Source organism: Equus quagga, chromosome 8 (genome assembly GCF_021613505.1).
Source record: "Equus quagga isolate Etosha38 chromosome 8, UCLA_HA_Equagga_1.0, whole genome shotgun sequence".
NCBI lineage: Eukaryota > Metazoa > Chordata > Mammalia > Perissodactyla > Equidae > Equus > Equus quagga.
The window spans coordinates 132,647,574-132,659,386 of record NC_060274.1 but is presented as its reverse complement, the minus strand read 5'-3'; the positions used below and the strand labels follow the sequence as shown (position 1 = coordinate 132,659,386).

At 44.3% G+C, this 11,813-nt stretch overlaps 1 protein-coding gene across 5 annotated transcripts in view; it reads right to left on the bottom strand.

Moving 5' to 3' along the window:
* Positions 1 to 11,813, bottom strand: part of DYNC2I1 (dynein 2 intermediate chain 1) — a 72,733-nt gene that overhangs the window by 15,633 nt on the left and 45,287 nt on the right. For all 5 annotated transcript variants that reach the window (XM_046669773.1, XM_046669774.1, XM_046669775.1 and 2 more), the window contains 8 exons: positions 10,457 to 10,568; positions 9,451 to 9,539; positions 7,640 to 7,769; positions 5,606 to 5,778; positions 4,501 to 4,663; positions 1,173 to 1,286; positions 1,015 to 1,076; positions 286 to 337 (listed from right to left, as the gene is read on the bottom strand). In XM_046669773.1, the coding sequence (XP_046525729.1) occupies positions 286 to 337; positions 1,015 to 1,076; positions 1,173 to 1,286; positions 4,501 to 4,663; positions 5,606 to 5,778; positions 7,640 to 7,769; positions 9,451 to 9,539; positions 10,457 to 10,568 (895 nt within the window). The remainder of the gene's footprint in view (positions 1 to 285; positions 338 to 1,014; positions 1,077 to 1,172; positions 1,287 to 4,500; positions 4,664 to 5,605; positions 5,779 to 7,639; positions 7,770 to 9,450; positions 9,540 to 10,456; positions 10,569 to 11,813) is intronic.

Genomic DNA, 11,813 nt, shown 5'->3' with positions numbered 1-11,813 from the left:
GGAAGAGGCCTGTGCTGAGCTGTCGTTCCTCACAGGACAGAGACACAGAGTTATAAACCCAGCATATGAGAGCTTAGTGAAATGAAAACGTTCAGTCAACTAGAGTAGCACGTACTCACTCTGACCAAGGTGCTTGTTCCATGGTCAATAAGGTTATATAATAACCAACTGTAATATTTTTCTCAGGTAGTTAATTACTTCTTTTTCCATGCAGTTATTGGTTTCTTTAAACTCTATTCATTTTACCAAACCTCGACTAAAATTAAGTTTTTATTTAATAGTTACCTAAATCACTTATTGAACCTGCAATGTCTGCCTTTGGTAATTCAACAACCACCTAGAAACAGAATATTGAAAATGAATATTAATCAGTATAACTATGAAACAATCTAAGCATTTGTAGCTCTTATTGAGACAGCATACTATATTAGGCGCTAAGAATGTCACTGCTCCAGAAAAAAGACCACACCTTAACTTCAGAATCCATATTTTATTTTGTTTTGCTGAGGAAAATTCGGCATGAGCTAACATCTGTTGCCAATCTCCTTCTATTTTTTTTGGATGTGAGCCGCCACGGCATGGCCACTGATGAGTGGTGTAGGTCCACACCTGGGAACCAAACCCAGGCCGCTGAAGTGGAGCATGCTGAATTTAACCACTAGGCCCCGGGGCTGGCCCCAGAACCCATATTTTAAATAGTAACGATCCCTTTCTTACCGTGTCTCATTTCTCTCCACTCAGGGACTTACCAACAGCCTCAGCACAACCTCTAAAGCACATGCTCCTGATCCCATCCTCTGGCCCTGACTCTGCTGCAGTTCTCATTCCTCATTCCCACAGGAATTCCTGCAGGGGATTCCCAGTAGACCCAGCCTTGCCCTTGCTTTTCCAGTCTTAGCTCAGCCTGTTGTTGTCCCCCCAGTCTTCGTGCCCCAGACCAGGCACAAACAGTAGGGCAGAGAGCCTAGGCATTCAGTCAGCGCAGCCCCATGAGCCCAGGCACATCTTACTCACCCACATGTTGAGAACCCCACTCTGGTCCAAGGAAGCAATGTGGAATGACAAACCTGACATTTCTAAGGAAAACAGAAACAGAAGAAACGGCCTGTAAACAAGGAAACTACAGTTCATAACTAGATTTAAGGACTTTAAGGAAGTGAAGGATCATGTACCTTCCTGAGTAGAAAAGGGTGAAAGAACAAAACTCTGTTTTTTGTAGACAGACGCTGAGATGGGCTCTATTGCTTGAAGAGGACTGCGGTGGTTCACTGACGTAAGGACACCATCTAGGATTTACAGCACACAGTACCACATGTAAGCACAAGTCACAGAAATACAGTTAACGCTATGCAGGCACAAACATGGGTGCTTCTGGGACACATCCTCCGAACATGGGCCACAGACAAAATGATACGTGACCACTGCTTTCACATTACCATGAAACGGAGACCACAGACCTCCAAGCACCAATTCTGACGAGCTGCCACATCTCTGTGAGTCTACAGGCAGGAGGGTGGGAAGGAGGGTCAGGCTCTCCACGGTAAGAGAGAGTCCCAAAGACAGAACGGAGGCCAGACCAAAGCGCCCTCGGAGAGAAAATCTAACTCCCAGGGCAGGACCCTGGTGGCCCATTCACCAGCTCCAGGCATAGACAGGGCTGGGAGGTGAAGCAGGATGGAGGGGAACACTGACAACAGCACTGCTTCTGGAGGAGGAGGGGCACACAGACAGAGCAGCACAGGGAGCAGGGAGTGAGGGGAGACTCGGGAGAGGACAGATCCACCAGCCCCAACCACCCACCACCCAGAGCAACAGGACCATCAGAGAAATGACACTTCACAAACTAGTAGAGCAATATCCACCTACAAAACGGCCAGGAGTAGAAAAAAATCAGACAAATTCCATACAAAGCTACTGTAAGAAAAAACAGAAAATGCAAATCAAAGCATTTAAGCTGATGAAAATTCTCCCCCCAAAAAACAAGCTCGAAACAGAAGACCAAAGTTCACCACTCCAGACTGCATCCCATGTCCTCGAAAGCATTAGGAAAGGTATTTAAAGCAAGCAAACAAACAAAACACCCAGAATCAGAAACCCACAACAGAAATGGATAGAAAAACGGCAAGAAATAAAACAAAAGTTGGAGTTGAACTCAGGAAAGAAAATGAAGAAAAAGACAAAACTGTCTCAGAAACGAATAAACAACAGGGTTCAGACCCAGAGAGGCTGAAGGGGCCTCGCCCTGGCAGAGGTTGCTCTCCTGACTTGGGGGTTTCCAGCACAAGCTCCACGGTTCTCTCACCACTGGGAGCTCACTGGAAACTGTAGGTTTTAGTGACAATACTTAGATGGCAAAAGAAAATGAAGGAACTATTTTAATGGAGTAATTTATTTGATAAAGAGTTTAAAAACTTGAGCGTTTTAGTGTTTTGAACATGGTAGTGAATTCAAAGGCTAATTAGTAACATCAGCAGCATTAGAAAATGTGCATCTTTTTTTTTTTTTTTTAAAGCTTGGCACCTGAGCTAACAACTTGCCAATCTTTCTTTTTTTTTTTTCTGCTTTATCTCCCCAAACTCCCCCGTACATAGTTGTATATCTTAGTTGTAGGTCCTTCTAGTTGTGGTATGTGGGATGCTGCCTCAACATGACCTGACGAGTGGTGCCATGTCTGCGCCCAGGATCTGAACCCTGGGCCGCCACAGCGGAGCATGCAAACTTAACCACTCAGCCACGGGGCCGGCCCCAGAAAATGCACATCTTTAAAAGACATCTTTTCTAACAACATCAAACCCATAAGGTACCTATAAACTCAAACATTCTCGATAGCAGCAATATCATCCGCAAAGGGGCAAAAATTAGTTGTTGAGGGACAAAAAAAATTGCTGTTTTAATGTATAAAACACAGATATAGTACTAAAGAGATGGACAATATATATGTGGTATTAACATTTCACGAAGGGGTGATTAGGAAACGAAAGTTTAAAAGTACTATTTGGTTAAGAGAATGAAGAGACAAGCCATAAATGGGGAGAAAATATGCAAAACACTCATCTGATAAAGGACTGTTATCCAAAATACACAAAGAACTCTTAAAACTCAAGAATAAGCAAGAACAAATCAACTTAAAAATGTGCAAAAGACCTGAACCTCACCAAAGAAGACAAACGGCAAATAAGCCTATAAAAAGATGCTCCATATTCTCATGTAGTCAGAGAGATGCAAATTGAAACCAGAATGACAGAGCACTACACATCTATCAGAATGGCTAAAAAGCTGACGTGTGATACACATGCTGGTGAGGATGGAGAGCACCAGGAACTCACAATTGCTGAGAATGCAAAGTGGTGCCACCACTTTGATACAGGCCCTTGAGGCAGGCTCTATTCATAATCGCCAACAACTGGAATTAACCAGTGTCCACCGACTGGTGGGTGAAGACACAAACCTAGTCCACACAGCGGAATACTGCTCCGCAGAGGGAGAGTGAGCCGCTGACACACACAACAACACAGATGAACTGCAAATGCATAAGGCAAGTGAAAGAAGCCAGACTCAAAGGTTCCACATTCTGCATGACTCCACTTATCTGACATCTGGAAAAGGTAAAACTACAGAGACAGAAGACCCATCCATGGCCAGTGGGAAAGGGGAGACACAAAACCAAGCATGGGCAGGACAGGAAGACAGAGTGACAGTCGGTTCTGAGTGCAGACCCTGGACAAGTCTCCTCTCCCTGAGCAGCGGGGATGCATATCCATGAAGCACTGAGAGGAAGCCCCAGAACACCAAGTGCCCACCAGGGGGCAGAGCAGGAGGCTGAGGCTGCAGGTGCAGTTGTGGTGGTGATTGTGATTGTGGATGTTGTGGTTGCACTTGTGATTGTGGCCGGGGTGGTTGTGACTGCTGTTGTTGTAGATGTGGTGGTGGTTGTGGTTGCAGTTGTGACTGTTGTAGTTGTGATTGTGGTGGTGATTGTGATTGTGGATGCTGTGGTTGCATCTGTGATTGTGGCTGTGGTGGCTGTGGTGGTGGCTGTGGTTGCAGTTGTGATGGTTGTAGCTGTGGTTGTGGCGGTTGTGGTTACGACGGGAGCCGCATGGCACGAAGTATTCACGTGAGTCTAACTAAGGATACTGGCAGGTCCAGTTGTTCTGGTTCCTTTTGTCCCCCAAGAGGAGACTAACTTTCCTTCTATTTCACACATTAGTGGAATTAACTAAGCCACAGGAGTGGACACATACCAATTTGCCATAAGCAAATTTAAAACTAAAAGTTATCTCATTGAGGATTTGGAATCCACAAATTTACCAAGACAGAACATTCCAGTCAATGTTGGCCACTGACTGTGCATCACCTGGATGGAATTTTGCTTTTTCTATTATCAATCGCCCCTTTGCTCATAGGTCAGACTCCATCCTCTAAGGTAATCTGAATGACGTTCCTGAATCTGTCATGGCTTTTCTAGAGACATCTGATCGGCAGGCAGGTGTCACTGACCAGTAGAAAATGTTGATGTCCTGAACGTCCAGAAGCAGTCACTCAGCTTCACATACTGATGTATCCGAGAGTCTTCTCGTAGATCCCACAAGACGACTGAGCCGTGCATTGTTCCAGCAAATAGCAAGAAGGCTTTAAAAGGGCTAAAGCAGCAACACGTGACCTAAAAGGGCACACACAGAAAGCTGGAGACTGAAAACACGAGCCATGTTCACAGAGGCATGGCCCTCTCCGTTCCCCACAGGCTCAAGAACCTTCCACCTGGAAGCTGTGGGACACAGTCCGCAGGATGTGGCTGAGCATCAGCCTTCTCAAGTGGAAAGCAGGGATGGTGAGCCGACCCTGCAGCACTGGTCACAGACACAGGAGCCTTGCACACAGCCGGGGACACAAGGTGTGCACCACGAGCCCTCCATTCAACCCAATTAGCTGGGCCTGGAATGGCAAAACCACCCTTTCTCATTTTATTTACATCCTATATCACAAAAAGCTAGTTTTCAAACCCCCAAAACTGACACCCGTGAAAGTTATTCTTCTCCACAGATTTGGTGGAAATCAACGGTTTTGAGGTCAAAGTGCATACGAATAGGAAAATACAAATGTGATGCAAACCCAGTAAGACAGCTAGCTCCCCCACTGTACTTCCACGGTCATCAAACCATGGCCCCATTAACCAGGAGCCGGGAAACACATGAGACTAAGGACTCTGAAAACCTCAGGCACTCTAAGAAACTTCTAAAATACCCATGACCCAAAGAGTGAAGGCCAAGAAGTATATTCTAGGACCCCAGACCATGCCCAGGGCGACCAATGTTTTCATTAAGCCTCGAGCTACACTGACAGCTAATTCCCAATGAACCAAAGAGGCTATGACAACGCTGGGCTCCTCGGTCTGAGCTGATCCTCAAACTAAGAATTTCTAGAGTCAAAACAGACATATGCATGTTCTTTGTCACACCTGTACAGAAAGAGCTGAGGGTGGCTGAGGGGAGGAGGAAATGACCATGTAACTTCCCATCCTCCCACGTCGCTGGCCCCCACACTGAACCTCCGCGCACCGCCCACCCTTCCTCTCATTACACCTGTGACTGTCTCCAAGTTGTACCTTCGACTCACATATCAGGACCTTCTGAGGCCCTGAAGGCTGCCAGATATCCCACACACAGAGCACATATTTGTCATCCAGCACAGGGGCAAATGCCTTTTCAGCCACCCCGTGAACAGACACCACCGTCTGCCTCTGAACCTGGGAGGCATGCAGACAGGACACTTTTCGATCTAGGGATAAAAGAAGAAAAACAGTTCTGCATTTTAGTGATCTGCCAGAATCCATGTTAAATTAACACACTTAAGAATATTCAAATACATTTCAGCTTAATGAAGAAACAAACATGGTCCCTTCAAAGCTGCAGATGACTGACATCTGGGTTTTGATAAATGGCCTCAGTTCTACCTGAAAACTGCCCACGCTGGCCTCATGGTTTTGCTAAAAAGCAATCCTGCAAATTTAGTAGAATGCAGCCCGGGACAACAGGCTTTCTCTCTCGTCTACTAGCCACTCCCACAAACTCCAAGCTGCCCAAATGGGATCTGGTGTAATGGGACCAAGACTTTGGTTCACCAGGTGAGACGAAACACTCAGTCTGTCAGACACCTGTCATCTCAATCTCATTTTCCTTCTATGACCTCAAGTTCATTTTACTAAAACACAACAAGTAAGAAAAACCTCCATCTGTTCACATTTGGAACCCACATGCATCATTTGTCACTTATGAAGGATTCTAGAGATGTGTATCATCCAACTTCCTGCAGTTCTGCCAAGCAGCATCACTTACCAGCTCCTTTAACACCCATTTCTCAAGGTGGGCTGGGCGTGGGAGTGTGGACGTCCTTGTTTTGATTGCTACAGATAAAACCATTTACTATTTTTCTAATAGGATAACTCTTAGCTTTTAAAAACAAAAATACTATCAAAGAACACGAGATTTTTTTTAATTAACAATGTCATTTTTCTTAATGTTAAATGAAGAAGAATGTATATGAATCTAAAACCCTCTACAGCAAGCAAGACAGAAGAAACACCTAGAACGAGTGGCACGAATGCCTTGGCTTCACACAGGCCTGGGAGCACCAGGTGAAGCCGACCACTGGGCACACCTGGGTTCCTGGCTTCTTCACACAGACCAGGCCCACAGCTGCACCTACTACCTCACTAGTCACTTTTCTTTAAAGTTGTTTTTTTGTGTGTTTTTTCTTCTGGGAAAGATTCTCCCTGAGCTAACATCTGTTGCCAATCTTCCTCTCTTTTTTTTTTTGTTTCCTCCCCAAAGCCCCAGTTCATAGTTGTATATTCCAGCTGTAACTCCTTCCAGTTCTTCTATATGAGCTGCTGCCACAGCATGGCTACTGACAGACAAGTGGTATGGTTGTGCAACTGGGAACCAAACCCAGGCCGCCAAAGCAGAGTGGACTGAACTTAACCACTAGGCCATCAGGGCTGGCTCAGCTGCTTTTCTTTAAAGCAAAGAGGGGACCAGCTTAAGAAATTTAAATTTGGTCATGCAAATGCAGTTTCTTTAAACTAATTTAAATGATTACATGCAATCACACCTTATGTCTGATAACACACGGGCTTCACTTGTTTAGCATTTCGTGTTTCATAAACATGGATTAACTTAAAATCTAAGTAAGAAGACCTAAGTGAAATGTTGAGCTTGCTACTCACCCATAACTAAGTCAATCACACAACTTTCACCTAAACACTCTCTCAGGCTGCTCCTACTGTCTCTCTATTCCAAGAAATCAAAAGAAACTGAATAACTTTACCGAAAAACAAACAGAAATTAAAACAAACACACAAAACCTCAGTTTCCATTCATTTAAATAATCTCATTCATTTAAATTGCTGCATGCCACTCTTCTAATCATCTTAGGAGAGTGTTCTTCATAATTTTAACACAACATTTAAGAAAACATAACATTTAAGCTTATACTTTGGAGTTCTTCAGAAGCTGAACCTCTCTCTGTTCTATATTCAATAAACCCCGTCACTTTAACGTAAGACATAATGTTAAAGATCATTATTTCAACATAAAGGTTTAGTACTGGATTTAGAAACACATTCAGGGACGCCTCTTACTCTGCAGGAACGGCAGGCTAGTGTTCAACTGAGAGGACCTGTCACTGAAAGGCAGGGTGTTGTCCTGCATCCGGGGGCTCCAGCTGGGCTCAGCGGCCACTCGATCCTCTTCGAGCAAAACCGCAATCACCTTTCAAAGACAAGTGAGCAGTCAAGAAACACTGTCACATGTACTCAGTTCTACAAAACAAAAAAATGTATTCCTCTTGTTCATTTCTTAAAATAACTTCTTAACTCCAATACATGATAAAAACTAAAAGAATGAAATAAAATTGTTCGTTCTGCACAACAGTGGAAATCAACAAGTAGAGTTCCATTAATATCAACTCTATAGGAGAGCCATTACTTAACGTTAGATGTTGTTTAGAGTGAATAAATTGCTAAAAAAACAAGAGAAGGAAAATGGCTGACATGCACCTTTTCTTGAATAGAAAGAGTATAAACATCATGGACACATCACTACACTTGTCCTCACTGGGTTAGGTGAGGACCTGGAAAAAGCAGAAAATGACTGTAATGGCTCTAACAAGGTGTGTTTAGGAAGTTGATGAGTGAGGGGGAGACATGGCAGACTCAGAAGAAATGTACCCTGGAGAATCAAGGGGACTGGAGGAGGGAGAGGAGCGTCTCGCGGACAAGCGAGGGGACCAAGAGAGGGAGGAAACATCTACCTGAGAACTCAGGGCACGGAGGGAGGGAGGGAACGTCCCCCGAAGAACCGAGGGGACCAGGGGAGGGAGGGAACGTCCCCCAGAGAACCGAGGGGACCAGGGGAGGGAGGGAACGTCCCCCGAAGAACCGAGGGGACCAGGGGAGGGAGGGAATGTCCCCCAGAGAACAGAGGGGACCGAGGGAGAGAGGGGACGTCCACCGGAGAAGCGAGGGGACCAAGGGAGGGAAAGAACGTTTACTGGAGAACCGAGGGGACTGCACATCTGAGGTTGGGGTATAGAAATAAAGCAGAGGTTGAGATCAAGGTCTGCCCCTACTCACCTGCATCGCGTCCTCAGTTCATTCCTACTCTAGCTCATCTCTCCTTCCCTTCACACCGCCCCTAAGTGCTCCCTCCTCTTAGCGCCCCATGAACTTACACTAAAAGAGAAGCCAATTAAATTAAAATATGTGAAAGCATGGTCTTATCTCCTAAACCAGGCTCTGACCCTAACAGTGGCCCGGGGAACAAATAACCACCAGATGTCAGTAACAGAGATGGAGAAACAGGCTTGTTCCAAATCCTCAGGCTGGGTTCAACAATGCTTACTGTAATAATTGCTACCTTATACTTAAATTGGAGCTTACCCACAAAATATATGAGACAACTGAGGAAATAAGAACCTCGACTTTAGGCTTGATGACGTTAAGGAATATCACTAATGTTGATCCTTTTATTTGAGAGATTCATACTGAAATATTCTTGGAGGGAATCATATGGTGGTGTGATTTGTTACAAAATAATTGAGAGGTGAGTGGTGGGGTGAGTGGGTGGCTCAGATGAGACAAATCAGCCATAAACTGGTAACTATTGAAATACTCGGGGTTCACCATACTGTTCCCTTTATCTTTGTATGTATCTTGAAAATTTTCACAATGCTTTTAAAATCAAGAGTTTATTACTTTCAACTACCCTAGACGTATGCATGCCTTGCCAACTTAATATGCATTTTTTAGTCTACATTTATTTTAAAATGTAAGCGATTAATATTAAGGGATAGAATCCAAATACATAGACAGTACTTGTAGCCAAATACATTTACTGGGGTCATCTGCACACAAGGGCTAATGACCATGGACAGACACATCAGAGAGCGTACCTGGCAGGCTGCCCGGAGAAAGCTGGACAGTCTCGGCGTATCGACCTTTGGCACAGCTGCAGCATCAGAGCTATCTGTACTCCCACTGCCTAAAACAAACAGGTTAGATAAAACAACCAGGTCCACACAGAAACCTAACATAAAGATGTACACCTGAAATTTATGTTATAAACCAGTGTTACCTCAACAACAAAAAAACCCAACAAGGTTGACTCTGAAACAGTCATGCATTGCACACCTTAAGTTCAGAGGTGTTACAACAGGACACTAGGAGCCCTGGAAGGACAGTCAGAAAGTTTCCATTTTATTGTCTAGATGTACTTGTGATTTCTTGAAAAACGATAACATCTTGTTTCACAGAAAGCCTGTAAATGGGATTCTACTTAAATGCATGAAGGAAAACAGTTAAGCCATCGATGTAATTACTACATAAGCGATGCGTTTAGGTGTGTTACTTTCTCAGGGTGAGGCTTCCTGAGGAAAGGGAGCAGCAGGATTTGCCGCCACACGGTCGATCCCTCAGAACAAACAGTCCCGGGAAACTAATATTTACCTAGAAATAACTGAAACGAATGCAGTGTAAGCAGAACACTGTGAGTTCTGGGGGCCTTCGGTGTACACTGATGCAACATGTCTGGAAACTGTACTTGAAATATGAAAATTCTCTATTAATGAAAACAAACTGTCCCCAAGTGAAGAGCAGAGAGTGTTCCAGAAGCATATTTGTAAAGTGCTTGACTAGAATGTGGACTCTTCCTTACGTTTGGGAATAAAAGTGTTACAAACCAGGTCAGGCTGCAACCAGGCCTCCAGCTCAGCGCTGAGTTAGTGGCTCACAAAAGCCAGTTTGATCCTGTGAAGAGCACTGGGTATTTCCACAGTCACATACTAAGAACCACACCAAAGAAAAAGACACAAGAGCAAAGAACAAGAACGGTAATAAACATGACACCAAAAATAAAGTAGACACTCAACTACCAACGGTCAAGAACAAAAAGCCGTTTACCCCCAGACACAGCCGCGCCTTCCCCTGGATGCTGGGTCCACGCTTCCCTGGTCTCTATCTCTTCAGTCTGAACATCTCTTTCAACGTGATCTTCATTATACTGAACATAGGCCTTAAAACAAAGGTATGCTGGAATTAGCACTGGGCCTCGACTTCAGAGAAATTTCTCATTATTGAAAAGAAAAGTGGTTAAAAGGTTTAAAGTTAATAAGGAGAGTCTTCTTGCTTTTGCCAAAAGTAAGTATCATGGCATAAATGACAATCATTGCTTGCATCTTAAACGTTTAAGATATATATATATGTAGGCCTAATTTTCAAAAGTGTTTTCAAAAAGTCACATTAGGGGCTGGCCCAGCTGTGTAGTTGGTAAGTATGTGCGCTCTGCTTCAGCAGCCCAGAGTTCACAGGTTCAGATCCCAGGTGTGGACCTACACACCACTCATTGAGCCACGCTGTGGTGGCAGCCCACATGCAAATAGAAGAAGATGGCCACAGATGTTAGCTCAGGGACACTCTTCCTCAGCAAAAAAAAAAAAAAAAAGTCACATCAAACGATTGAGCTTTGGTTTGAAAATACTACCACACAGCCCACCAACATCCTATTCTCCTAGAACATACTGAGTTTGCAAAACCAAACATAATTTTTTTATTTCAAAAAGGTACATGCTTCAGTAAAGCCAGTTTTCTTACTAAGAGCTTTGATACAAGAAAAACAAGCAAAGAAGTTAGATAATCTACTCAAAGTCAGTGAGTCACCCCAGAGCCAGGATTAATCTGTGAGCTTCCTGAGTTTCATTCTGTGACCTTCTTCCTACTGAAAGAGTATTATGGATTAAATGTACCCAAACATCATGAGTGATGGCAGTATAAGGAAAATAAGAGGTAAGAGATGATCCCTGACTTCAAAAACTTTACCATATTGTGTCGGGAAGTTGGACTAGCACAGAATTAATGACTGAAAATACTATAGGGAAATACAAAATTGGGTGGGATGGACTGCAGCAACTGTGGCATAAGAGAAAATTCAGTGTGAGTCACAGGGGAAGTCACCTAGAGAAGAGACCACGGACAGAGAAACAGACATCTAGAGGAGAGAAGGGGAAGAAGTACATAAACAAGGTAAGAGAAACACAGGCGGACAAGGGAGGACCTGGAAGGTAAGAGAAACACAGGTGGACAAGGGAGGACCTGGAAGGTAACAGAGAAACACAGGTGGACAAGGGAGGACCTGGAAGGTAACAGACAAACACAGGTGGACGAGGGAGGACCTGGAAGGTAACAGAGAAACACAGGTGGATGAGGGAGGACCAGGAAGGTAACAGAGAAACACAGGTGGACGAGGGAGGACCTGGAAGGT